The sequence below is a fragment of the Platichthys flesus genome, chromosome 8, assembly GCF_949316205.1.
Source record: "Platichthys flesus chromosome 8, fPlaFle2.1, whole genome shotgun sequence".
Lineage (NCBI taxonomy): Eukaryota > Metazoa > Chordata > Actinopteri > Pleuronectiformes > Pleuronectidae > Platichthys > Platichthys flesus.
In genome coordinates, this window is record NC_084952.1 from 4,362,962 (window position 1) to 4,390,693 (window position 27,732).

The 27,732-nt window shown below is 41.8% G+C and overlaps 1 protein-coding gene across 1 annotated transcript in view; it reads right to left on the reverse strand.

Moving 5' to 3' along the window:
- The window catches only part of rxfp1 (relaxin family peptide receptor 1), a 47,123-nt gene extending 20,647 nt beyond the window's left edge, over positions 1-26,476 (reverse strand). The window contains exons 1-3 of the mRNA XM_062393857.1: positions 26,404-26,476; positions 20,226-20,363; positions 3,547-3,630 (exon numbers count right to left, since the gene is read on the reverse strand). Of these exons, the coding sequence (XP_062249841.1) occupies positions 3,547-3,630; positions 20,226-20,363; positions 26,404-26,446 (265 nt within the window). The 5' untranslated portion in view covers positions 26,447-26,476. The remainder of the gene's footprint in view (positions 1-3,546; positions 3,631-20,225; positions 20,364-26,403) is intronic.
- Positions 26,477-27,732: the final 1,256 nt, after the last annotated feature.

A 27,732-nucleotide genomic window follows, 5' to 3' on the forward strand; every position in this document is an offset into this window, starting at 1 on the left:
ATCAAGTGAACGTTTGTACGAAATCAGAAGAAGTTCTCTCGGGTGGTTTGTTGAGATCTTCACAAGAATAAGAACACAGAAAAAGGCAGAAATGTTCCTTTCAGTTTCTGGCAAGTGGACACCTGTGAGCCTTCCTCCTCCTGTATCTGTGAATCTGATCTGAACGGGTATAAAACAACAAAAGGCCTTTTAGCTGAAACTCTGCTGGTGTTACTGTACGTAAGAAGCTATGAGATTATAATATGAGAGTTCCTGGAAATAATAATGCCCTTAGCTGCAGTTATCAGTCTGAAGCCATCTGAAACGCTGCAAATGGATCCTTATTGGACTAAATCACAAACTGTATGCGAGTGCCAGAGGGAAGGTTTTGTCTTTTCTGATCATTTTTTATTTTCAGGGTGATTCATACACCTATCAAGCATTGCACTAGTCTCTAGACCAATCATGTTGCATTGCTACTCCTGCAAAACCCTTTGCCTTTGTCTATGTGTGGTTTAGAAATAACAGCTGGTGGTATTTATCTCACAACTCGACATTAAAACTGGGACTGAGGAAACTCTATCTCATCAATTTACAAATGTCCAGAGGCAACAAAACCCCCCGCGTCCCTCGAAGACAACCCGTCCCCCCACCCAGGAGAGTTCTCCAGCTCCAGCCGACCAGTTGAGGGTCCTGGGCATTTGTGGGTCTTATCACATGTACCATATAGAGCTAAAACCAACCTGCTGTCGGTGTGTGAGTAACACCGGAGGGCAACAGGTTTTTAGAAGCACTGGGTGAATGTGTATACAGCGTAAAGTGCTTTGAGTGGTTGTTCGGACGAGAGGAGCTAGATGATTGCAGTCCATTAATCATTTAACCTTTTCCCCCACGAGGTGTGCTGGTAAAGATGTTTGATGCGTGTATATGTGTTGATTGCTGCTCCAACAACAAACTGCAGCTCTGAATAACAGGAATACAAATAGAAACGACACGCCTCTGCTCCATGGAATCAATTTGACTTTCATTTCATCGCCCTTTATGTGTAAAAACATAAACGACAATGTGACTGATCAGGTGTTCATAAAGTCAGAGTAAGCTTCGCTATCTCTTGTTTCCACTCTGAAATTCCACTTTAACAGAATCATATGATACATTTAATAATTGTGCACGAGTAGGAAATTCCCTCTGGGTTCCATTAGCTCGTTACTGCTGCAGAGGTGAATACACATGTACCATCCTTTTCTCAAAGCTTGTGTCATTACCGATTTCCGACATCTGCTTTGACACTGAATAACTTGACACGTGCACACGCGTACCTCCATCTGTCGGACTGGACGTTTGTCGATCAAGATCAACGGAAAACGTATTTGTTTTCGCTGTCTATGTAAATGTGTTCACTTCCATTCTGATGCCAGAGCGATGGTGGTGACGCCCTGGTGTGCGACATATAAATCCTCCACTGGATTCTATGCACATGGCTTTGCAGGCTCAGTTAGAGGAAACAACATGGGGCCTCGTCCACATGGAAGGATTAATGCAGATGTATGCTGATTTTGATATAGGGGCAGCAGGGCAAACAGATGCCTTCCACTGGCTACTTGGAGATTATCAGGTTAATGAGCCACCAGATATGAAACTTTATGGCCCAACGTGAGCAGTAACTCTAAGAACTCATCAACTCATGCACGTCAAGACGGTTCACAGGATTACGTGTTTGAAACTGAAAGTAGTTAGCACTCCAAGCACGATCGGGCCTCTGGCACATTTAAAAACAAATGCACGTTTTGGAACGCTCACTGATCTGGAATTTCTTTTATCCATTTTTTTGACGACACTTTCATTTACTGGGATTCACGATGGTGCCCAATCCCTGCCTCTGATCCCTGTCGGCTCAAGATCATGACATGTATCTCTATTTAAATCTGTGCCGCTGGCAGGCAAAGATGATCAAAGAGACAATGTGGTTTGATCCCAGACTTCTATTGTTTGAATGCTTGACTGCGTCCTACCACTGTGTGGCCTCCCTTTAAGTGCACACCTGCACGTCTTAACCCGGCCAAGCCTGAACCCTCTAGCCTTTTTTAAATTATCTGGACTGTAATTTACACTCTATGTCTTAAGGTTACCTCTATGTACTGTATGGACTCTGAAAGCAATATCCTGGATATGAACAAGAGGGTCTCCTTTTGCGGTTACAGATCTCGGTTGGATCACTTGACAAGGAAGGCAAAGAGTTAATATAAATATGGAGGTGAAATGACAATGAATGTCTGCCATATTTCCAGCAGCAACATCCTCTGCATCCCAGGTGAGGTAAGAGATGTGGAATCTGAATCACAGGGGACTGGACAAGGTCACGGCTGAAAGGGCACCGGGGAACCGCCTGCAAATGAGGAAAATCTGCAATGACGATATGACCTGTGAGAAAGAATCAAATATTGAAGTTGGGCAATATAGATGATATGTCTTCCTCAGCTAAAGCAAACCTCGGTCACGACCAACTTGACACCAATTAATCTGAGCGTAGCTGGCAGCTCGCTGAGGGTTCATCTGGTCAAAATGGCGTGAATGCACTGCCCACGCATCCAGGGCTCCGTCTGAAAAGTCTAATGTTTGCATGCTGAGCATGTAAGTGCAAAATATTTCTGGAGGGCTTGTGTCAATGTTGCAGAAATGAGAGAGTGGGAGGATCACATCAAGACCTCTGGCCTCACACTTAGGGTTTTTATTGGTTATTTTTCATATCTACATTTATACCCTGATTATTATAAATAAAGAGCAGCAACACTAATGTTTACAGCAGTAAATTCACCTCAGTATATAAATGTAATAGTTTATCTGGAAACAAACATAAAATGTCAAATAAACTTAAAACATCCATACATTTTTTACTATCCTTTGACACAAAATCCTTGTTACTAAACTCTGCTACTCTGTGATGTGAAAGTATTATTTTTATTTGATCAACACAAAAATACACATAGTAGAATTTCTGTCTATAGAAATGCTAAACAGATGGTGTGGCTTGTGGGAGAGTATGTGGCTGAACAACAACTACTGCAGCAACTTTGGCAACTACTGAAATGTACTATCTACAGGAAGAGCAGAAAAACAGATTTTCAAAGTAAAAACTGCAATAGAATTCAGGACACGTTCATAAATAGAGGAGAGAGAGAAGGAAAACTTCACTTGGCAGCACACACAACTTCAAACAGTCACAAACTCCTTTATACAGAGTTAATCCAGCTATTGAGCTTTTACCTTTAAGCAGCGAGCAAGAGACACAGAACGTCAGTAACAGGAATCCCACAGACCGTCCAAAGGTTTTCTTACTTCTTTTTAACTAAGTGAAATTGCATTATACCTACTGTATGTCCTTTTTTTTTAAATGTGTAGATTTGACAACTTAGAGCTTCACTGTTATCCATGGTCACCACAGCACAGCTCTGTTTCCTCTGTCTTCCTTATTCCCTGCTGCTCATGTCTGCTTGATTTGTGTCATGGGTTGTGGTTTATAGAAAAATCTTTACAAGAGCAGTTCAGAAACAAAATTACAGCACTTACGGCAAATGTTGGACTTGGTCCCCGTGTTGTAGCTCGGCATTCCAAAGTATTTGTCGAAGAGATGGGGCCATCCATTATTGTCTCCTGTAAAATAAAAGCAAAAGACAGAGATTACGAGCGATCGTTGTGTCCTTCAGAGACAAACATCTTTTTTGCATTAGAGCTCCTCTTGCTGCATGCTCACACAGATGCCTCCCACGTCTTACAAGCAGATGTGAATGGTTTCATTTCACCCCTTAATCTAACAGAGGACAGAATCTGCTGTGGATCTAAAATAGTTTTTTATTGTCCATTTAAAAATGTATTTTAAAGCTGTATGATTGTGAAAAACAGGATTTGCCAGCACAGCCTCAGCTCTGCCCCTCTGACCTCTTTAGCTCCCTTGAGAAAATTACAGAGCAGGTGCAAATGTTAAAACATTGACTTGCAGCTGATGAAAGTGGCCACTGTGCCTACTGGACCAATAGCTTTGCAGAATTCAAGGCCGGCCACATCTATCTTCAGTCCGTTGCTCTCTGCCCTCTCCCTCTCGCATGCTGGACAGGTCGCAACACGGCAAGAAAAGTTTGCACCCTCATTCATAATTACTGTGGGTGTTTGACCTGATGCTTCTCCTTGAACACCTCCGTCAAACGCTCGCCGCAGGCGGCTGTAGGCCTGCTGCTGTGACTTTGAAAATAAGGACTCATCAATCTGCTGCTGTCAGACTACAGGTGAAAATTAAGAGGCCCCGTCAAATGGCGCTAGAACATAAAAGAGGATAATGATGGTGTTTATCATGGGGGTAAGTTGTGGTGAGCGCTGTAAAGTCAATATCATACTCATATTCCAACAAGTGCAACGAGGACAAACACCAGTCGGACTTCCTGTTAAACGAATAGGACTGGACAGATAGAACATAGACGATAAGATTATCTGAAATGGCCGTCCACACATAGTGAAAATGAATTTGATATACCGCAAACCCCCCCCAAAAAACTCACTACTTGGTCAGATACTGTACATTCAGATGTGTGTTTGTGTTTTTGTAAGCAGTATTACATAAAGAAAACTACTGGACATATTGCTGCGAACTTTGGTGGAAGGATGAGCTATGGGTCAGGAAAGTAGGAGGATATAACCCTGATTGGAAAAGGAAGAGCAACGTCAACTGTGTAAAAAACCTAACTTCTCTTCTCTCCTTCTACCAGCTGATTGTCATTACCAGCTCCGCAGCACAGGAAGTGACCCGGTCCGGGTCGGTGGATTTGGATTTGATTGAGGGGGCGTGTCTGAGAACATTGCCAGAAAGGCCAATGTTTAATCTCCCAGGACACACCCCCTCAATCAAATCCAAATCCACCTCCTCTCAAACTTTTTGCTTTGGAACTAAAGAAAAAAATTAAATGAAAAGGCACCACTTCAGAGGCGCAGACAGACAGGCAAACTGATCCCCCCCCCCCTCCTGGCACTTAATGCAGGGGGTGATAAGAATAACTGCATCATCAGACCATGAATCAAGAAATCAAACTCGCTTGTGCCGCCTGCGAGAGGACAAAGCGCTCGTCAGTGAGGCTATGGGCACATTTACCCTCTGATAATCCGCCACACGATCCGCCTGCTAATTGTGAACAAACTGTGAAGTGGAGAGGATGAATGATAATGACTTAAGCGATCCCTTGACTCTTTCTCCAGCCCAACGAACAACATTTAAACCAGTTAAGTGTAAAACCTCGTCCTCTTGTGGTTTACGCAGAAGCAATCTACACAGAGGATGAATTTGATTGACTTTGGTAATCCTCTGACTTTATCCTCAAGTGCCACCATCAGGTTGTCGTCTAAACATTTTAATTGAGATGTGTTAACTCTTGGATTGCCGTAACATTTTGTGCTTACACTCATTTTAATACTGATTATAATTAATTAAAGTATAGACTGTATATAAAGATGGACGTCTCCTCCACAAAGGTTAAATATAGGTTATAAACACCAACTCCTCCATGTTAGGGGATAGGACATGGGCCAATCTAGAAAGTCTTCTCAAAGATGCTCTCTCTCACTTTCAAGTAAATTTGGTTTTAATGAGTTATTTTGATGTGATGATCAAAAGCTGCAACTGACTCACTATTGGTCAATCATTTGTTTCGGTAGGACAATCCCCCCCGATTGCTACTGCACACACTCTGGTTCCAAATCCATCCTTTATCTATACCGCTTATCTTTTGAGCTGGAGCCAATCATGGCGGATATTGGTCAAGAGGAACTTCACACACTGGACAGCAGGGCCAGCATACAGAGAGAACCATCCGTTCACACTTTCACACGGACAAAACCATCATTGGTGTGATGGGAGGAAGCTGGAGAAACTGGAGACTACACAGGCAGCAACCTTCAGCAACAAAAGAGTTTGTATCCACAATAACTTAGCTTCATTTTTAGATCTTGGAAGGATGAGACACATCCATCATCTTTATATGCACCCAGCTTGAAACACTGACAAAATTAAACTCTCTTTTGAAAATCCTTCATTCAGTTCAAGATGGTTTCCTGCCCTGAGACACATACATGTAGACATGTAGATGAATCTGTTCATGTACAGCATGCACTGTGGGAACTTACCAATAATAGTTCACAGCATGTGCTGGTTTGTGATCAAAGCGGCTGCGGTGGGACTGCAGGGGCCAGTGGAAACTTGCTCCTCCCGCCGTCATTTAGATTTGTGTTTAGCATTTTACCGTTCAGCGCTGTAGCGGCGCTTCAAAGGTCCGTCACACACTCGCCGCAGCTCGCGTGTGAAATACAAATCTCAGAAAAATGCCGTTGCTGCTGCGATGAAGAAAGACAACGCTCCTGGCATTAATTGATAAGCGTTCCACGAATTTGAGTGAGTTCAGAGACAAACACACACACACAGACACACACACACACACACACAAACACACTGTTGGTTATCTCTGTTACAAACCTCACTGTCTTCACAGATAAACCATTATGACGCTGGTTGTGGGTTCTTCTAAATTCTTTTGCTATGTTAAGACAGCATTTTGCTTACTGTGCATTGATCTGCACTTTTGGGGGGAAGGGGGGTTGATGTATATATAGAGCATGTAAACCTTTTCTAATTAAGATTAAGATTGCCTTAATCTTTGGATGAAATATGTTTTGAAAGAGAAGAAAGAAGATATTGTGCACGTGCCTGATCTTAGAGAGAAGAGAGCTGAATTCGAGTTTTCCTCGGATTTTCCTTCCAACATGTTGCAAGTTATCATTCATTCATGAGTGTATCCAACCACCGACCCCCACAACTGTGTGTTTAGACATCTACTGCAGCTTGGCAAGGAAAAGGTAGAATGAAAAACAGTGGGGAACCTGTGATTAACCGACCACTGGCAGAACTTAAGTTGACAGACCATGGAGCTGGTGATGCCCACACACTGGCTGTTCCAGATAACCCACAACATGACTGTGGTTCTGCTCACATGATACTCATCTATATTTCATCCACTGCCAGTGGTTGGGCCATCCCATATTTCCTTAATGAAGGAGGGCGTCAGATATACAAAAAAAATCCTGTTGCTGTACCTGGGAGAGCAGGAATTGTAGCCATGCATGGTTAGACCAAATATTGTTTTGGCTTAAACCAGCTACAAGTAGTATCATCATCATCATCATCATCATCATCATCATCATCATCATCATCATCATCATCATCATCATCATCATCATCATCATCATTATCATCATCATTATCACTATCAGACACTTCACCAAAAAGAAGCAGTTACACCTGACATTTAAACAGAGGTGAATATGATATATGAATTCAGCAATTAATAGTTCTCTAAAAGGATGTTCGAAAAAATCGAAAATGCACTCAGCAGGAAAAAGGTCCCCCACCCCGATGATTAGTTCTTGTAAGATAATTATGTGGCAGCTCCCTGGATCTGGTAATGATTTTTATATTGACCAGTGTCGTCATTAATGTCTCTTAATTTATGCCTTTGTCTTGATTATTAAGTTGCTCTGATGAAGGCTGTAATGAAAACGGCTCTGATAATGGATCCTGCGGCTGCATGATAAGTTCTAGGTGACGGCACAACTCTGGTGAGAGCAGGCCGACCTGAAAATAAATTAAATTCTCATTCACTTCAAACCGTGCTTTCACTTGTGGACTCTATTAGTCTTGCTCTAAATTAAGCAGCAATGACAGGTTCATTTTTTCCCCAAAAACCCATAAATCAAAACACCTCACACAACTTTCAGAGAAAACTTTTGCTCGTTTCATCTTCCTTTGGCCTTTGTTTATATATACATCGATTTATTCATTTGATAGGTTAAAACGGGTTTAATGGCTGTATTCACAAATGTGGTGTTTCTGGTTTAACCGAACCATACGTGTTTTGACAGTCCTCTAAGCAATAAAACCATTAATCTTTGGTATCATATGATGAATGCCTGCATTTATAATATATAACTTTGGATGCTATGGGTCCCTCAATCAAAACAATAACAAAAGCCCTAGTTTGCATATGTCCTGCGGCAGCTCAGGATCATGGGAGTTGTTGACTCCACTGCTATTGCATATGAAAATCTATCCAATGTAATGTATTCAGGTTTTATTCCTGTCGGGTCAAGTCTTGTGATACAATTCAAAAAAAGGCAAGAAACAAGAGAGACTGCTCGCAGGGTGTTTTTCCTTCGTCTTGCGTCGTTTGAGCTGGAAGTTATGGAAGTGATGGGTGAAGCTGCTGGTGAAGCAGATGTGAGGAAATTAAAAGGCGACTAAAATAAAACGTCTCATTACCTTGTACATAATTGTGGATTTCTCTGGGAATGAACATTGTTGTTAACATTTTGGATGGTGAAGGTACAGGAACTGTTGTTTTGTGACATTTTAATGAAGAATTGTTGTATTTTATCACTGCAGATATTAGCTCAGACCTCCCACTATTCACAGATGGGGAGAAGGGTTTAGAAAAGAACAGAAGACAAAATATAATTAACTTTTTACTTTGCTCCTTTTGGGCTGTGTTTATATCTGTGAAGTTTAGAAGTTGTTGGATGGAAATCATCAACTTTTACATGTAAAAAAAAGATTGAGACCCCCACACTTCTAACAACCACCCACATCCAAGACAAGATTTAGCTTTTATAATTAATCTCTGTTGGCACAGGAGTTCCATTACTGTATTATATTCTGTGCTGAATATTTTCCCATCACAAGTCTAATTAGAGGGGAAGCAAACCACAGATGGTGATGGGATATGATCAGAATTCCATTGAGCCACTTTGAACTTTAAAGGCAATTTCATTTGTGACTCAAAGCACAAAAAGACCAATAATGGAAAAGTGATTAAAAAAGCGATGGCATCATTCTGGCTCAGAGATCAACAGCCACTCTGATAGCAAACAAGAAGCAGGGAGACGGACAGTGTGTGATGTAGCATGCACACTATTTGAAGTCACATTCAAAGAGATACATGACATGCTTGCAGATGCAGCACTGACGGAAAAGAAAAGAAGAATTCAAATGTCTTTCTGAGAGCAGACCTCCGCTCAACCATCTGTCAGTTTCTTAAAGAAGATGGAATAAGGCGTGCTCCTCTGTGGACGGGGGGGCACTTTGTTTTAAAATGAACCCACTGCAGATCTGTCGGGGGGGGGGACCTGAAACAAGGTGGAGCTACATCGCCGCAGTGTAAAAAAAAAACATTGCTCCTGAATCGCAATTACAAAGTCAAACAGTGGCTCTTAATCCTCGACTCAGGTTCCCGCGACCTGGAGCCTAATCCTGCAGGTGCTACCTGGGACACCGGGTAAATCTAATTAAATAGACTAGTAGGGCAGAGCCACTCACAGCACGCCAGTTCACGCCTTGCAATACAATGTGTCTCCAGTGTGTCGCCGTGTTTGTGTGTTTGTGTGAGAAACAGGGGCAGGGGCAGAGTGAAGCCAAGAGAGGTAGAGTAAATCAAAAGGCAGCTCTACTTTGGAGAAAGCAAATTTTTTGAAAAAAGAAAGAGAACGTGGCATCCAATGTTGAAATTGTAGCTGTGGCCATAGATGGTTGAATGGGCACAAAAGACTCCACAGAAAGATGGACACAAATATCCAGGATGAGGTTGTGACTCTTTGTAATAACTCATCAGAAACATCAGTTTGAAAAGAGACAATCTTTCTTTCAATCTCTGGATTTACTGAACTGATGTATTTTCAGTCTGCCTACATTTCCTTTCTAAACCCAGATGAGCTCACAGGGACTTTTTCCCCTCAGCCCTGAATTCTTATCAGATCATCTTCGAGTCCAAGTGGCAACCGGTCAAAATTTGGAGAAATGTCGTAAAGGTCGATTTGAGTTTATGTTCAAGAGACCAAAGTCCTTCTCGAGATATGTTGTTCTCAGGAACAGGACGAATGGACGGACAACCGGCAAACATTATGCCTCTGGTTATCACCTCTGCGGAGGATAGTTATATTTAATGTGTACTTTGACACTTTGGTTTGGCCCACATCCCATCCGCTAACATGGATGAGGCAGGGCTTATGACCAATACTGCAACCAGCCACCAGGGGGTGATCGGGATAATTTAGCCTCACTTTTGGGGACATACGTCATGCCATCCATCATTACATATGTCCCAGGGCTTGGTCTAACAACTGCTACTACACAGTGCGTCCCCGTTTCTTTTCCTAATTGCATACTCTGTAAGATCTACGGCATCCAGAGGAGTGTTGTGGTTCTGGGGGCTCAGCTATAGCACAAAGAGATGATGCATCCGTCAGGTTTAATTGGGCAGAGGGATGTTTCTCCTGCATGCCTCTGTGTAGCAGGAGCGAGCCACAGAGAACCTATAGCTCGGTCCAGTGGATTTAAACAATTCCTGTTTGCCAGGGGCCAGTGGAAGCACATGCATCTTTAATAATCCAAGACACTTCCCACCTTATCAGGGGAACAGTCTCCTCAATGCTCTATTGCATGAGAATATATTCAATTACACACCGACTGTCATTACCGCTCCTTTGATTTTCATTCTAAAGTAATCTCCGCTGCACAATGGGCTTGAAATCAGGCAAAGCACTGAACACAATGTGCAGTAGACTGTGTGGGGTTTTCTTACATTTCAAGAAAAACCTGCCATTCTCCAGGAGAAGAAAGGAATTCGTTATCTCCGTCAAGGACGTTAGGTTTTTGCCCCCGTCAGTTGATTTGTGTATGGGTTGGTTTGTTTGTTTTTTTATCTGCAGGATTACACGGAAACTACTGAATGGATTGCTGCCAAACGTCCAGAAGACATTGGCCAAAAGAGAGAAACTATTACATTTGCCACATATCTCTGAAGATGCAACACAAAAAGTACCACAAACAAAGAAATAATGAGTCAAAAAAGGAGGCTTGTGACTTCGGGGATTGAAGTTGGAAATCCTTGGGGCAGGAAAAATAAATCTGATTAAAGTGTGACGGCCCCCGACTGAAGTGACTCCTGCTCGGATGCAGTGAGACACGAGGGACATAACAAACAGGTCCTTTCAGGTGCGATTGTGTATCTGAGCAGACACGTGAGAAAAGTCAGCAGCAGCCCATTTGTCTCGTTCGCTTCTACGTGGAGACGCTGGTGACTGAGCATTTACCTGTTGGTAAAGTTGATTTGTGAACTTGTTGCAGTGTGTCGTGGGGCGTGTGCTTTTCTTTCACGCACACAATCAAAGAGGTGAAAGGTTTGATTTAATAAGCCTGTCTGTCTGAGATTGATTTCACGGCCACATGCTGCATAACCCTTTGTTTATCTGAGAGTGTCCATTCAGCTCCGCAGTGGCTCAATCACACGGAATAGAAACGGAAATGAACCTGATTTGACAAAAAATAACAAATTTGTAAATAAAGTTTGAAGAGATGATGAATTATTAATCAATTGGTTGGAGATTTGTGGGGCCATGCCAATACCAAAATTGAAACATTCAGATAAATAATAAAGAAAAACTTCAGAGCATACCAGGATGTGGACAAAATCTAATGAAGGAATATTTAGAGCACACTAATCAGTTGCAATTTCTGCTTGTCTCTCATTGTGAAATAGAAATACAAAAATGACGATAACAAGGAATGACGGTTTCCGTATATACAGAAATACTGCAGCAATAGTAAGCAACACATATAACGTAATATTTCCCAGTAGAGATTTTAGACTCTACTGTTGCTCTGGAGCCATTTTTCCATGATATACTCAGGCAGGTGAAATGTCCCAACAAAGGGTGAGGATGTAAATTCATTAAAAACTGGCCTTGTAAATGTTTTATGGAGGAAATGTATAGAATACATTTCTTAAAGCACAAACAAACAAACTATTCAAGTAAATCATTAACAAGAAAACCCTAATTTTCTTCATGGCAGAAAGGGCCAAGCGTGATGTTCCTTATTTTGAGGATGCTTCCTTTATGGAATTTAATCAGTGCACCTTTCATCTGGCACCACATCAACAACATAGATCACTGATTGTATGAGCATCAAAGCAATGGCAATCAACAGGCTGCACATGCTTTAGCTTGAACAATGATTCTTTAATGAAAACCTTTTTGTGTTTGTGTTTTTTGTATTTTGTAATGTTCATACAAACGCACACTTAATTAAGCAGCAACAGTCGTGTCTTCAATTGGAATATTTTTCTACTTCTGATGTTTGACTCCATGAGGCACTTAAATCAAGGTACCTGGTATTCTGTATCTGTACCCATCTGTACTTTGTTCTGTACTTTTCTCTTTGAAAATGCTCTTTCACCTCCAGCACTAAAACATATATTCAAAAGACAGGTAAAGGTAATGATTATCTTTCAGACACAGCTTGTGTTCGAACAGCCTTCTCAATAGGTTACATGTATTTCGCCAGCTTTGCTTTTCGCATTACAAATACACCTGGGACCAGTTTCATCTCGCCACTGCCTCCAATTACCTTCAACTCAGCCTGATGCACGACTTCCCAAGAAAAAGGTGGCGTCACTTGCTACACAGATACACAAATAAGGCTCTCCATAGACACCACTTGCTTTGAATCAGTGCTGGGGTTGTAACAATCTAATTCGGTCGGGACCCTTAACGGCACGGACTCCAGTACCCAATGCTATTTATTTCCTCTGATGCTATAATGAGCTATTCCGAGAGCTATTCTGGAGTAAATCAATGGTCCTTCTCCAGTGTTATATTATAGTGCACATATGTCTCCTTGACAGCTGCGGTGAGTGGACAGGGGATCAATATCCGTCTTTATGGGACAGTTCAACACAGAACAATGAGATTGCTGTGACAAAACCTGGAGTCATCCTCATCCAAAGCTTCTTATTTCAACCTTATAAAAAAAAAAAATCACCACTCTCTGCATCCCAGTATCGAAACCAACAGTCTTTGCACTTTGAACATATATGTGAAGTACCTTTCTCTAGATGGAAACAACATTTATTCTTTCAGATGTCTGTATCCTTTGGCTTTCATGCCCCCCCCCCCCCCCCCCCCCCCCCAAAAAAAAACCAAACAAACAACCTCTGATAAGCAGCTGCTGTTGATAGGAGCGTTGAAATAAAGATTCAGGGCGAAATGGAAACAGAGAACATCTGAACCAGGGGTGTCCAAATTTTTTATCCAGAGGGCCACATATAGAAAAAAATATGAAGGTCTGGGCCACTCACGCCGCCACGCCCCCCTGCCCTGGAGCGGACTGTTGACAGTATTGAGTGACAGCTGCAATACAGTGGGCCATAGTCCTTCACATTTCGTTCAGGTAACGCTTTTATCCAAAGCGACTTACAATAAGTGCATTCAAGGTGGAAACCCAGAACAACAAGAAACAAGAAAGTACAATTTCTTTAACGATAGAGGAAAAATACAAAGTGCTCCATATAAGTGCTACTAAATAATTAGTTGTTTTTTTTTGAGGCGGGCCAATTTAAAATGGATGGCGGGCCGAAATGGCCCGCGGGCCATAGTTTGGACACCCCTGATCTAAACTGTATAAACAACGACATTGCTATATTATAAATTATAACGTAAGAAATCTACAGCCCTGATTTCAGTAGCAAGGTTTGAATAGAAAAAAAATGATTTTAGGCAGCCAACGAGACACTATGGTGAAAATTCACAACACGTAAAAATACACATTAAACCTAAATGTCATGTTAACACGGGGCTGTAAAGGGCAGCTTAATACATGTTTCTGTCATTCAGCGTTCCTCTGTGCTTTTAAGATTAATTCGGCTTTTCAAAATCCTTAATAACTTTTTTTCCCTGAATCAATTTGTTCTGGGCCTTTTACTGTGTTTTGGGGTTCGAGCAATATTTCTTCCAGAAACAGATTTTCATTACAAACCCAAACATTAATCATATATAGAACAATATTTTGAAAAAGGCACAAATGATATGAAGGAGAAATGAAAAAAAAAATAACACAAACGTCTGGGAATAAAACGCATCCATCAAAGACTTGTTTCATGCACATTTTTCACGTGAATTTCTGTGAACTGTAGCTGGGGTGGAGATTGTGGCATAAAAGAAAACTACGGGATTATGAACATTTCGCTGAACTTCTAAAAACCATTCTCAGGCCACAGTGAGAACATAATAGGGAGTGATGACTCAGCAGACATTTGTTTAAATGTCACTCAAAGTGACCCAGCAGAATTTAATTGGGGTCCTAGTTAACGCTGCATTTGCTGTTATTTATTAAAACTGTGAGATTTACTCTCTTGTCATCTGTTAAAACATTGAGCTCCGGTCCCTCATGTATTCCAATTAAAAGACTGCCGACAGATTCAGAACACCAACAACAACTTTTAAGCTTTCAAATCACATTTTCCCGAGATCATTGTCTCGATGCTATTTGAGGGGCAGCTTTAACAAGAACCAGCTCCCACTGCTGTGATGCACACAAGGAACCCTGGAGCGGGGATTAAACCAGTAACAACATCACCAGTGAACATGGTCATTGTGTTGGATATTGTATAGAGCTCACGGCTTAACAGCATTTCTGTCCTTCTATCCGGAGTATGACCTCAGTGTGGTGTAAATAATCATTCAAATCAGTTCTGCAACTTCATATTGAGATTGTCGTTTTAATGTTAGAATCTTAATATTTCTGTTGTGTCTATTGCCAGCAAATTAAAATAGAGGTTATTCTTTTCCTGCAGTTGTTGTTTGGCACTTGAACAAGTCAAGAGGTTGGAGAGGATCTGAAGAGTATTGATCACATACAGATGTATATCCCAATGTCTTTGAGATCAGGCTCCTATTGAAGTGAATCTTTTTATAAAGGATGAGCAGGCTGTGCGTACATGTGGGTGGTCGAACCCTTTCAATGTAATGTTTGATTTCTGATGCGTTTATCTCCTCAGGTTTGTGTCCTGCAGGCCCCACTGTTGTTTTTGTTTTTCATTCCTGCTTTTCAGCTTCAGATATATCTCTCTGAAAGACGACAGCGTCTCATCTTTCTCAACCAGTCGCACTAATGGAAGCGGAGAAAGCAATAGTTTGGACAGTCAACCAGCAAATGGGGACGTAAACAAATTCACAACGAAAGTAAAAGGCTAAAAGCAGCAGGGCTACAGCCGGGACTAATGGCTGATTTGAAAAATTTCAGAAATACGGAAATGGTATTTTCAGCATGATGGTCAGGGGGGGGGGGGGGGGGTTGCTCAGACAAAAATGCCAACTCCCTCAGTACATAAATCAGTCAAGCAAAACTCTACACTGCAAAATAAAGATCTCCTTCAAGAAACTCAATCAACTCCACGGTGCCTGAGCAGCCGCTGCCCCTCTGAGTAACCTGTTGTTCCGGCTGTGAGCAGTGTCACTCCACTGACAGCGCGCACTGTCGTTGTGGACACAAGGTCAGAGGGGAACAGTGAGATTAGACACGTATTACAGTTACACACGTGGTGAGAGGCTGTGCAGACAATTTTTGTTCTGCGGGAGCGTCGGCAGTTGATGGACGGACGCAGCCTTTAATATTTATTCATCGTTTCCTGAGGCTGTCATTGAATCAGATCTACACTGAAGGATTATTATTGCCAAAAGGAAAATACGAACAACTCTATCACGCAATTTCATCTTTAGCGTTTTTTGTGCTTATTGTGCGTCTTATCTCATTCTTGGCAAATACAGATGCTAAGACTAACATTTTTTTCCATTTCCCTCGTGTATAAAGATGGACGACGTGACAGCTCCCCAGATGTGACGCCCACATTTGTCTTGTTCGCCCCCTGGTGGCATGCTGCAGTGAGGGTCATTATCCTTACCTCCTCCAGGTTAACAAACAGGACATGGATCAAACATAAATATAAAACTTAAATCGCAGTGAAACCCGACCGTTCCCACAACGTGCAACACTTTGGCGACTGTGGACAGAAAAAACTTGTTCAAGTGTGTAAGTTTGTTTTTAGTTTGTTATTTGATGGAACGAGGTGATCATCACGATGACACTTGAGACTGACTCATGATTGGTCGAGCACGTCTATTGGGTCCATCCCCTGGGATACACTTTGGCTTCTTGTCTGGATCGTGGGTGGAAATGGAGACCTGTCAATATAGTTTATGTTATTCAAAAATCTATGCATTTAATTTTTAATTAAATTTCACTTGCACCTAGTGATAGGACCTTCGGGGACTTGGCTCTGCCTACAGTATATTTTAAAATAAAAATTAGGATAGATGTGAGACGCTGTGCTCTTTTATTAAAACAGAGTTAACCCTGTGTATTATTTGTGTGTCTGACGCAACTAAAATCTCTTTAAATCTTTAATTTATAAATGTTTTGTACACATTGAATAAAGAAAATGGTAAAAACAGGAACAACAATAAAAGTAATAAATAAGTAAACCTGAAGAAATGTAGAAAACAGAAGTAATACATCCAATGTAAACAGAATATATATTTAACCAGAAAGAATTTCTGACTTCCTTGACTTTCGCTGACCTCATCCCGTTTCTATATCAAGTTCTCAGCAGCTTTAATCATTTTTAAAAAGGTGTCCTTGAGGAACACAGTTAGCGAGATGAAGAGTCCTCTCCTTCACCCACAGGAGCTTCTTATTCCAACGTCCTGACACATCTGCTGCTACAGCCACAGGAGAAAATATGATGATGTCCACGGCCTTCAAGTCCTGACTCAGTGAATAGCTGCTAGCTACCTCCAGGTGCCAACACTTACTAGTGACCACTGTGCTCGTCCTCTCTCTCCGTCAAACAATATGTGCACGTGCCGAGTTGTGAGATTAAGATCAGAAGATTGAGTGACGCACAGAGGACCCAACACACACGCATGTATCTCTTTGAGCACACTAATTGACACAATGCATTCCCTTCAAAAGAAGAAATGAATTCATGGTGCACACTGGGGGAGCCAGGGATGGAACCATCGACCTTCTGGTTGCCTCTTGAGCTACAGCACAGCTGGCCAATGATTAGATTTACACAGGGGGACTGATGCCATGGCAGAAAAAGAGAATAGTACCACATATCACACTTACTACGTTTATCCCTTCAACAACATTTTGATCTTGTTTATACAGGGTGAAAGTCTTCAATTATACAAGAGGCTGAGAGATTTATCGGTTGGTTGATTAAAATGTAGCTAATACGAGTCTGTGTTTAAGTTTGACGACATGAACAAATTTATTTTCATTTATTGCGTTTATGTTAAGTATAGTTTATATTCAAGATCTAAATATTTGTTTGTATTTTCTATTTATTACTTATATATAATTCAGTGCAATGTTTAAACTGTAAAATATGAAGCCTTACATACATTTCTTTGTCATAAAGGCTCGATAACAACATATTTGGAATCATAACCATTTAGTTTTTCAATTACAGGCAACCAAAGATATCAAACATGATTCACTGCTCAATAATCAGGCATCAAACTCATATTTTAATTATCGAAACATGGGAAGATAACAAATGCATTCAATAATATTAATTAATAATAATACTAGTAATTTATGATCTGATTAGTCTTCCACTCCATGCTTGGTGACCTTGTGCTGCAGTACGATGCAGGACTTGGTGATAAGTATTCATTCACTAAGAGTGAATCCGACCCTCTGGAGGCAGTGTCGTTTTCATTAATCTGCTGCAGGAGCTCAGTCGGCTCCATGCATACAAATAATCGACAGCATCTCAGCTGCCAGCCGAGCCGAGGATAATAATAGATGCATAGGATTGGGTGATTTCTCTTCTTTCTTTGCACGGCACCCTGTGACGCCTAGAAACCTTCACAGACGTCTCAACTTAGCCAGCCTAGATTTCCCTGGTGCTCCCAGTGGCCAGAGAGTATGAGTAAGAATACATTAAGAAAGATATTAAACTGCAAAGATGTTTTTACAGAAGGAGGATTAATTGTGAGCCTGCAGAGGGTCAGACTCATTCTTCGTTAGTAGTGTTTTTAGTAGTACTACATATTTATGACAAGAAGATGTATCCGTTCATCGCACAAGTCTCCCCCACGTTTCACGATAAAACGATAAAAGGAATTTATATCACTACAACCGCAGACGTTGACTCTGACCAGCAGAGGGCGTCTCCGCTGGTTTTAAAAGCAGATGGATTTGTAATGTCAGTAAACACGTTCATCAGGAGTTTACTCTTTAGTTTCTAGTCCTCGTCAAAACAGCAGGATGTTCAGTTCGTAAGTTATAAAAATGGTAAGCATGGGAGGATCAGTTCCCGGACTAAAATGTAAAGCCAGATATGCAGATTTGTCCATTTGCAACATATTTCGAATTCAATTTAGTTGCCGCAGGTTTTTTGTTGTTGTTTTAAATGAATGGATTCTGGGAATTGATTTCATGTCCAGGAGATATTTATTCACAACAACACACTGTTAATGTTTTAAAAGGTTGACAAGCAAAACAACCATACAACAAAAAGACCTGTGAGAGTTAAACTGAAAAAAAGCAACAGAGCTTCTTATAAAGATGTTATATAAATAAATTATATAAATGTTGTGTTCTGCTTTGTGCCACACAAATCCCTTTCTCCCAAGAGTTTGGCTCAATTTATTATCTATTATCTTAATACAGTATTGTTTATAGTATTTCTTTAGGGGGTACATCATAGGACATTTTAAAACGTTTCCATGATTCCTTAAAACTTTTTCACTGAGCTAGACGAAAAAAAAGCACAGGCATATTTAGGAGAACGGAATTTATGAGTTTGTGCAATTTGGTGCAGATATAAATATAAATCTGGATCTAATGAATTTAAATGTGGTTTCATTGGGAGACTGTTGCCTTGGTGGAGGTGTACGCTCTACTGAGTTTGTTTCTAGTCTCATTACGTGCTTCCAACTTCCAAGCAAGTAGAGAATATAGATTTTATATTAGGTTCTATCAATCACTTACATCGCAAACAAATGTGCAAGACAAAGAAACTCAGACGCCTGAAGAAATGTTCAAGCTTCTCAGAAAGGTGGAGGGTTTCCAAGCATTAGTTTGATTTGATAATCGTAACCTAATAAAGTTGTTTCTCCCCTCTAATGTCCTCCTGTGGAACTTTGACACACACACACGCACAATGTAGGACAAATATTGACATAATTCATTTGACAGCCCCTTCCTGAGCACTCAAAATTATCCTCACTTTCCAAAAATGTCCTCACTCCGTAAGGTCTATGCTCAAAATGGTCCTCACAGATATATATACAAGCAGACACACACTCCACCTTCTGTTGAAGCGACACTCCGGCCCCCTGCTGCTCTGACGCTCTGTGACATTTGGAGGGATATACTTTTCCAAAGTGCTGATGGAAGCTAGAGTCAGATCAGCCTGTGGGATTCCTGGAGAAATCATACTCACTTCCATAAATTTGATATGTTAAACGGGTATTTATACCTGCGAGTGATATGAGAAGCTCAACCATGATCTCCTTCTGCCTCTGCACAAACCTCCAGGTCCCTCTGCTGTCAGCTTTACACCAGTCAGAAGATCTACCAGTATACCATCGAACGGAGTGCACACAGTATTCCTTCAAACATGCTTCACACCTTTAAATTGGGTAATTTTAAAGATAAGATAAGTTGACTAAGCCGTTAATTTGCAAGTTCAAAACTGTTTCACTTTGACCTGGTCTCCATCAAAACTACTGACTGTTTTGTCAAACCAGTGCTGCTTTGAAGTTCAAGAAGTGTGTGGAGTTAGAAAATAGCCGACCAGCAGCAGCAGCAGCAGTGTTGCATGCTGGGAAAAGGGTCACTGCACCTAAACAGCGACAGAGCAGATGAATCGTATTCATGCTCGCTGTTAAATTAAAGTTTGAAACTTTGTTCAAAGATAAACCAGCTACAAAAACTTCTGAATAAAAGTTCCTGCAATTTAATGCCTTCAACCTGCAATGCACTGATATCACATTCACAGGAAAAATGCATTTTTCTGCGAATACAAGCGGCAGCGAAGTGATTCTAACTTCAAACCACCTGCACTTAAAGGAACAGTTGACATCAGACAACAATTCATCCAGAGGCACGACTGAGATGAATCTGGGGACTGGACAGAAGTCACGAGGATTTTACAGAAATGCCTGGGATTTAGTCTAATGTTGCTTTTTTTAAATCCAGAGACTCAGTTTTTTCATGCATCAGCTATTAGCCCACCTTTCAGTTGCATAATGAGGTCATACAGCACAAGCTCTTAATGAAACCTATTCAACGAGATGCACTGACTCACCACAGTTCTCCTCATCCGCCTGATTCCCACAGTCATCGATGCCGTTGCAGTGCAGGAGCTGCGGGAGGCAGACGGTCAGGTTGCCACAGGGGAAATATCCGAGGGGACATGTCGCCTTCTCCTCCGTCACATTGAGTGCTGCGAACAAAGCAGAAGAAAAACATGAATGTAATCTGCCACTTCAACTTGCACCAATCCAGAGCCCTTGTTAAAGATTAATTTTAATAATTACACCAATTTCTGTCTGGCTGTGATTCGCATATCTCCTGACTCACTTATCTTTTTCAACAGTTTTGAATTTGGTGCGATATTATAAAAGTATGAATAACCAGGAGAGCAGCGCTCGGTGGCAGCAGCAGCAGCTGGGGGCTCATGAAGTAGGTGAAGTAGAAACTGTGAAATTAACAGGTGAGAAGCTCTTTACGCAGCAGCGGAGGTGCAGCCTCAGGGGTTCTGAGTGAGTCCAGCAGTCGCTCTTTACTTCCTGTTGCTAATTCCCTGCAGGTCACCGCAACCAGAATCACCACAGACCAAGCAAACAGCCCAGTCCACAGAGGAAGGCTTACAACGCCCACTGCAGCAAGTCCCTCTCGTTACCAGATATCAGTGGGCTCCATCAGTTCTTTGTGCATGTTCATCTGCTGGGTTTCTTTAATCAACACTCTTCTGTAACTACTGTTGACATGTACAGTAAATATGATACAGACTGAGTCGGCTCCGCCAGCTGCAGGAGAAGGTGACTCATCCACGTCCTCTCTTCCTGCCTCAATTAGTAGAGATTCCTTATGGATGTGCCAAAGTGAATCCGCCACATCATACCAGCGGATTGAAATAGAAGCGACAGGCCAACTATAAGCTGTTCATCCGGAACTGTCTTTCAATGAAGGACTGAATTTATGGATCTCCTCATCACCTTCAAGGTATTTAACAGTCTGGTTATATCCTCAGCCTCTGTTTTAATGATGTCTTCTGCGTCTTTACAATCTACTCTGTGACAGTAATGTATTGTACACCTTTCAAAATACAAGTCTCCCCGTGTGTGATTGATCACATGAAATGAATCATCATTATTTAAATGAATAATACAATTACTTGACAAAGTTGAGTGAATTCTGGCGTCGATTTTTTAATAAACCTTGTTTGATTTTAAGATTATCAGATTGGGCAAATGTTCTGTCTTCAGTGCAACTCCAGATAACGTTATCAAGTGTTTTACTGCTTAATAACTTTTAATTTGACTTCCAGTGTTTCTTCTTAAACAAATGTCCTTCATAAAACATTTATTCACACTTTAATAAACGCGTATTCATCATCCTGCTGGCCTCTGGAAGACTCACTGTCCTGCTTCTGAAAAGAATCACATGATTGTTAAATTTTCCCTGTGCACAATACAAAGAAGCCGCTTCAAACACAAAAAATCTAATTTACTTCCACTGTTGTTCATTTTGCTTATTTAAATAGTTTATTTTCTATTTCATCCATATTTTATTTTATGTCGTACTTTTTTATCCACATGGTTTATCGGCTTTAGTTCCATGGCTGCTCACAACCTGTGCAGCACATCGTGCCTCCACCTGCACTGAAATGTGCTCTTTATATAAAGATTTGCTTGCTTTCTTGCCAATGTGCCTCATTTCCTGGGTTCATTTAGTTTTCCACATCGAGCATCACTGATGAAACATCAGGGTGAGCTATTTCCTGCATCAACCATGACTACGTTTCTTTGGAGGATTTTTCAAGACAGGAAATGGAAGATTACAGATACGCAAAGTGAGAATATCGTGGCCGATGACCAGCTACTTTAACCACTGACCACCAGTCGGGAACATTAGAGACCGACTGACCATTAAAGACAAAATTTCAACAAAAATAGTCACTGCCTCAGATTCGATAAACAAGATAACAGGCTTGACCGACTATTTGGAAACAGTAATTCAGGAAAGTAGAAAACAAGATTAAAAACCTTCGGCAGCAGTAGTAGTCCATTATGTGTAGTGCACATCGTGTGGCACGAGGGCCCACAGTAACTTAACCTGATTCATGGTGATGGCATGTGGAGAACAACACAATGTAATCACCTCTGATCATTGACCCCTGTCCCGGGAAACCGCTGAGGAAAAGCCAGAAGCATCATGGATCATAAACTCGATTTCAAGTTTTAATCACTTTTTTCTTTATTGCCAAATTATGAGCTGAATGCATTGCAAGCTAAAAAGTTGCAGAAGACACCAACTCATTTCAATGCAAACAGGGAGGGGACGCTCGGAGGAGCCGTGTCTCTGTGCGTCTTCTCTTCCGCTTCCCTAAAGCATCAACAGCTTGCAACATCAGCTAACGTTCGCATTAACGTCCACCGATTTCAGGCACTTTCAACTACAATAGCCCAACAGGCCCCAAAGGCACCGGATCATTTAAGTCTTTATGCATGAAGGACTTCCTGCGGTGAAAACGAAAAAACAAGTTACACAAAGTGAAAAAAAGCATATCCGCTGATTTGAATCTGCACCGAGATTTAATGGGTTCTTTCCTGACTCTCACTTTCCACCAAGTTTCATTGGGATCGATCCAGTAGTTGTTGTTTATTCCAATCTACTTTAATAAACAAAAAAATTAACCAACAGACTAATGGACAGGGGTGAAATATGTGTTACCCAAAGCCAACTGATGATGTGTGAGTGTAACTTAAGATTTATAGTCTTTATTTTATACTTCTTCTGCTTTCTAACATCACCTACACTACTGAGGAAGATCGCCACATGTCAGACAACCATCAGTCACTCAAAGCTTGTCTTGAGCTGAAAGGGAGTTTCACATGTGTCACATTCTTCACGAGGACCACGACCGCCTGTCTTCCTCGTCTGGAGCAGGAAAGTGAAAAACCTCCAGCACCTGTGTCTCCAGCAGCAGCAGCGGAGTCGAGGAGATGGGGCTCAGACGTGCAGCACATTCATTTAACCTTATGTGGTTTCTAATGAAGCTAAAAAAGAAAGTCGACTCATTTCACTGGTTTTCTTTGGCTTCACACATTCATCATATTAAAATAGTGAGATTTCACGTCATTGTGTAATTCCCCCCCTGACAGGAACTAATGAATAACTCTCTGGGACATTCTCCCTCCCAGACAGATGGAAAGATGTTTGAGGAAAATACTCCCCCAGTAATTTACCAGCAAATCTGAAATTATTTCAGAGGCACACATCCTCTAATGAGCGGGCTACACACAATGCCTGCCACTACATCACCACAACAAATTATTTCAGTCAAAGCGTCCCGATCTCTGCAAATGATAGCTCTGTGATTACATGTCAAAAAAGAAACAAGCTTTTTCACAATGAGCAGCAGAGAGAACCAACGACTATGACACACGAGCACATCTCCTCACAGAGTCTGTGGACATGTGTCGCCTGCGAGCAATACCAATGACAGAGCAACAGTTGGCTGTGACATACCATCCATAGACGAGGATCACAAAGCTCCTTTGTTGCATGTAATGAGGCCTGTCAGCTTTTCAGCAGGAAACTAATCTGACAACAACTGTGGATCATTGGAGTTGACAGGAAACAATTCCACACTTGGAGGAGAGGGTGAGGGAACCAGTCGATGTCGTCACTGGGGCTGTGGGTCGTTAGTTGTGCAGCTCCGACCTTTTACTTAAGACACACAGGTGTCGTACGATGGAGGAGCACAATCCCTTTTTTATAACCGCCACACACACACACAGTGAAAACACTCGGTTATTAAGGGGGGGGGGGGATGTGTTGAGGAAGTCTCCAAAGGTTATGGATTCTTGCCTTTAACCCATGAAGACGAGGAAGCAATAAATATCTTGTGACACTGATGCGAGGAAGCTCAAGCTCTCGGCAGGTGTAGATTTGATTCACCTATCTCCATCACCGTTCATCCGATAGACATCAAACTTGGCATGAGTGTCGCTTGGGGCCCAAGGAGGCGTTGCGATGATTTGAGTTTTGGAGATGTCACTGATGTTGAAAACAGCGCATTGCACAGATGCCAGTGCCCTGTCCCGAACACATCCACAGGTAGAAGCTACAGAACAAGCTGTAGCAACAGACCTCAACCTCTTATCGTCTAAAGTCTTTTTCATGGAGACAAACCAATGTGCTGCTCTGTGAACTCCGCAGATAGAAACTTACCAAAGCAATAAATCTTGTCTGCACAAACACTCAAAGTAAAAGCACCGGAGAGATATTTCAAGACCTCAGATAAACAGCCCCATTACTCCTGTTGACTCTTTCCACCCGCCTGAATGGGATTTAGTAGTTAGTCGTTATTTTTTTAACGTTTGTTCATCACCAGTAATCCTTGTACCAGTACTTGCCCGTGATAATTAAAGAGTGGGAGTGTATTAGTCACGGATCAGTGGGTTTCTGTGAATGTGGGAAATGGAAATGCCTTCCCACAGCATCAGATAGCAGGATGATGAACCCAGGGAACGAGCTTCTTCTCTGTAAAACTCATTCTCCAAATGTTCACCCAGCGTCATTACTCAGCTCTTTAATATTTTCTGTTTAATTTCACTTCCGACCTAAATCGTTTTTGCGACGGGTAAATAATTTCCCTGTCAAGTTGTTTCTATGAGCGTTTCTCAAGAATATCTGCAGCCGCCATTACCATGGCCCATTCCAAAACAGGCATCAAGTTCCTTTTCAAGAGCCAGAAGCAGAAGTTGAACGTGGTTATTTCTCACTGCAGCTGTGCTGTGGAGAGCGCATCAATTACTGAGCCCGTCTCTGCCGCCCCTGAGCGGCTTTAAGTTTACATTGGGGCGCTTCAGGGCACCGAGGAGACCATAACGCTCTCTGCCTACAAATTGAAAAGGGAAGTTAAAAGAAACTTTGTGCAGGGGTGAACATTTTGCTGAGCAACTCGGACGAACACAAAGTTAGTTGAAAAAAGTTTATCTTGGAAAACAAAGCAAAGACCACAGTTGATGGAAGCCTACATGCATAACTTGGTCTTATCTGCTTTCATTATTAGAAATGAGAAAAATCTATCAAAAACAGAAGAGTGATATTTCATTGTCTCTGCAGGAAAACATCCCCTGGACTTCACTATATTTCTGCCACTTGTTATCAGGGTTTCCTGTTGGGAATCTGGGAGACAAATACAGTAAATCTGATAGAAAAAAGCTCTTCTGCTGCTGTGAAGTTTGATTTGCATTGTGTGTTGATGCTCTATTGCTTGTTGAGCGGGAAGGAAAATACCAGAGGCAGTTCACGGTTAAACTTCGACATCATTTACGAGTTCCCTCCGCCTGCTGGAGGGATCCAGTGCACAGAAGAGACAGTCACACATTCTCCTCAGACCCGAGATGCATGGCTCCGGGTGCAGAACGTAAGAAATCACCATCATGCAAGATTCCTGTGTATGTGCCTCACGCTCCTCACGTCATTTTCAGAACCTAAATCTTAAGCTTGACTAGTGCACTATTGATTTGATCTTCAGCCACATTAAGAGAGTTCCTTCTTCATTGTACCCTCGGCACCATTGTGAATGAGGCTCTTATTCCTCAATGTGTTTTCTGAGGCTTAAATAAATAATCAATCAATTCCCCTTGTGATTTTCAATGCATCAGTGTCCAGACTCCACTACCAGTTTCTGGTCGACACAAATACGATTAAAGTTCCTGTTATCTATGGACCACAAGCAAAATGTTGCCAGTTATAGTCGTTGCACCGTTGGCACAGTTCATTCACTGTGTGGATACAATTCATTCATGCTTCACACAGACTTTTTACTCTCAGAATAAAATGCACAACAGCCTCTGCACAGTTACTCGTCTGCTAAGGACACAGCTGAAGATATCCCACATGAGAATAATCAAGCATCCTGCAAGATGCCAACAACTAATCATTTTATTTCCCCTTCAAGATATTTAATCAGGCTCAGGTATTTCCTCATAAAGCCCCAATGCGTCTCCCGGGTGTTTCTATACCGGTACACCGGATTTACTCTGCATGCCTGAGAGGTATCCTCATGATGCAGACACTAGCCCTTCAGCACAAAAGACAAATCTCTCTCAGCCTCTCTGTAAAATGTCAGGGCTATTCCGGCATTGGATCCTCTCAAGGCTGCTTCTGAAACGTTGGGGATTCCAGTGCAAATTGGACACAGATCACACATTTGGAGAGAAAAAGGGAGAAGTTGCTGAACTCACCTGTCACTCCGTACGCGAGGATCACAGCCACATAAACTCGCATGGTGACCCTCTGGAAGTTTCAGGAGAAACCCGCACGAGTAAACGATGATGGTGGTTGTGGAGCGAGAGGAAAGGAGATGTATTCTCTAGTTTTCCAAATGGTTGGGAACCCGTGCGTAAAAACGGTCTCCAAAAGTTTTCTCGCGTGGAAGGTGCGTGGAGAAGAGAACACCCGGCTGATGCGGAGGAGGAGGAGGAGGGCAGGAGGAGGAGGGCAGGAGGAGGAGGAGGAGAGGACCTGTGGCCGCTGCGCACGTTTGGACGCGGTGTGTGGAGAGACGCGGGATAAAGGGTCTAAAAGAAGCTGCTGCCATCGTGACGCACGAGGAGCGGCAGCGGCACAGGTGGAGCGCGCACAGAAGGATGGGAGGGGGTCGATTCCCGAGTGACAGCGCTGATGCGTTCAAGGTGCTTCTTTATTCTGGTATTAAAAAAAACAGAAAAACATCTTTCATGGTTTATTTCTCACGGGATCACCTGAGATGGTTTCCTCTACTTTGCCTTCCGTTTTTAATCCACTAAATAAACAGAACAGAGAGGATCAGCGAGGGTTTAATCCTCAGGTACAGTTTGTATATATGTGTGTGTAAAGGGACTCGTGGCTTTGGTCTGACAGGCAGAGACACACATGACTGAAATGTGGTTCATCTCGTGTCCCTCCATCACTGTCTCTCTCCTCAGTGCATCAGACTGTTTTAGAGCAGCCGTCACATTCTCTGTGGAAGCAAATGGATGAAGGTTATAATTGCTGGAGAGTTAAAGCTGCACCAGCAAATGTTCTTATTTAATAATGGACTATATGTTCACTTCTTAATATTTAATCATTAATATTAAAAGAGACGCGTCATCCAATTCTTTAATTTCCCTTGGCTCTAAACATTTTACTGTTTGGCAGCTTTGTTTTGGAGGCTTGCGTTTTCCCACATTTATTGTTTTTTTCTCAGTAATTCATGGAACCTGATGAGACAAAGGAGTAATATTTTTAGGGGACTTATATATGTGAGTGTGTGCAATGTGGTGGTGCTTAGACGTTCTGCTGAGTGCCATTCTAGTTTGTGCCTTCGGGCGTCTGTTTCAGCGTAAACGCTCATATAAATCCACTGTGTATTATCTGCTCAGCACTGAACAGCAAATAGGAAACGTTTTCAAGCAGCAGATAAACATAGCAGAGCATTTAGCAGCTGAAGAGTTTGATAATCCCAATCAGAATTAATAGAAACGGGAAAAAAAACAGAGCTGAAAAGACTAATTATTGGACTCAAGCCCGTCAGCGAAACAACTTTTATA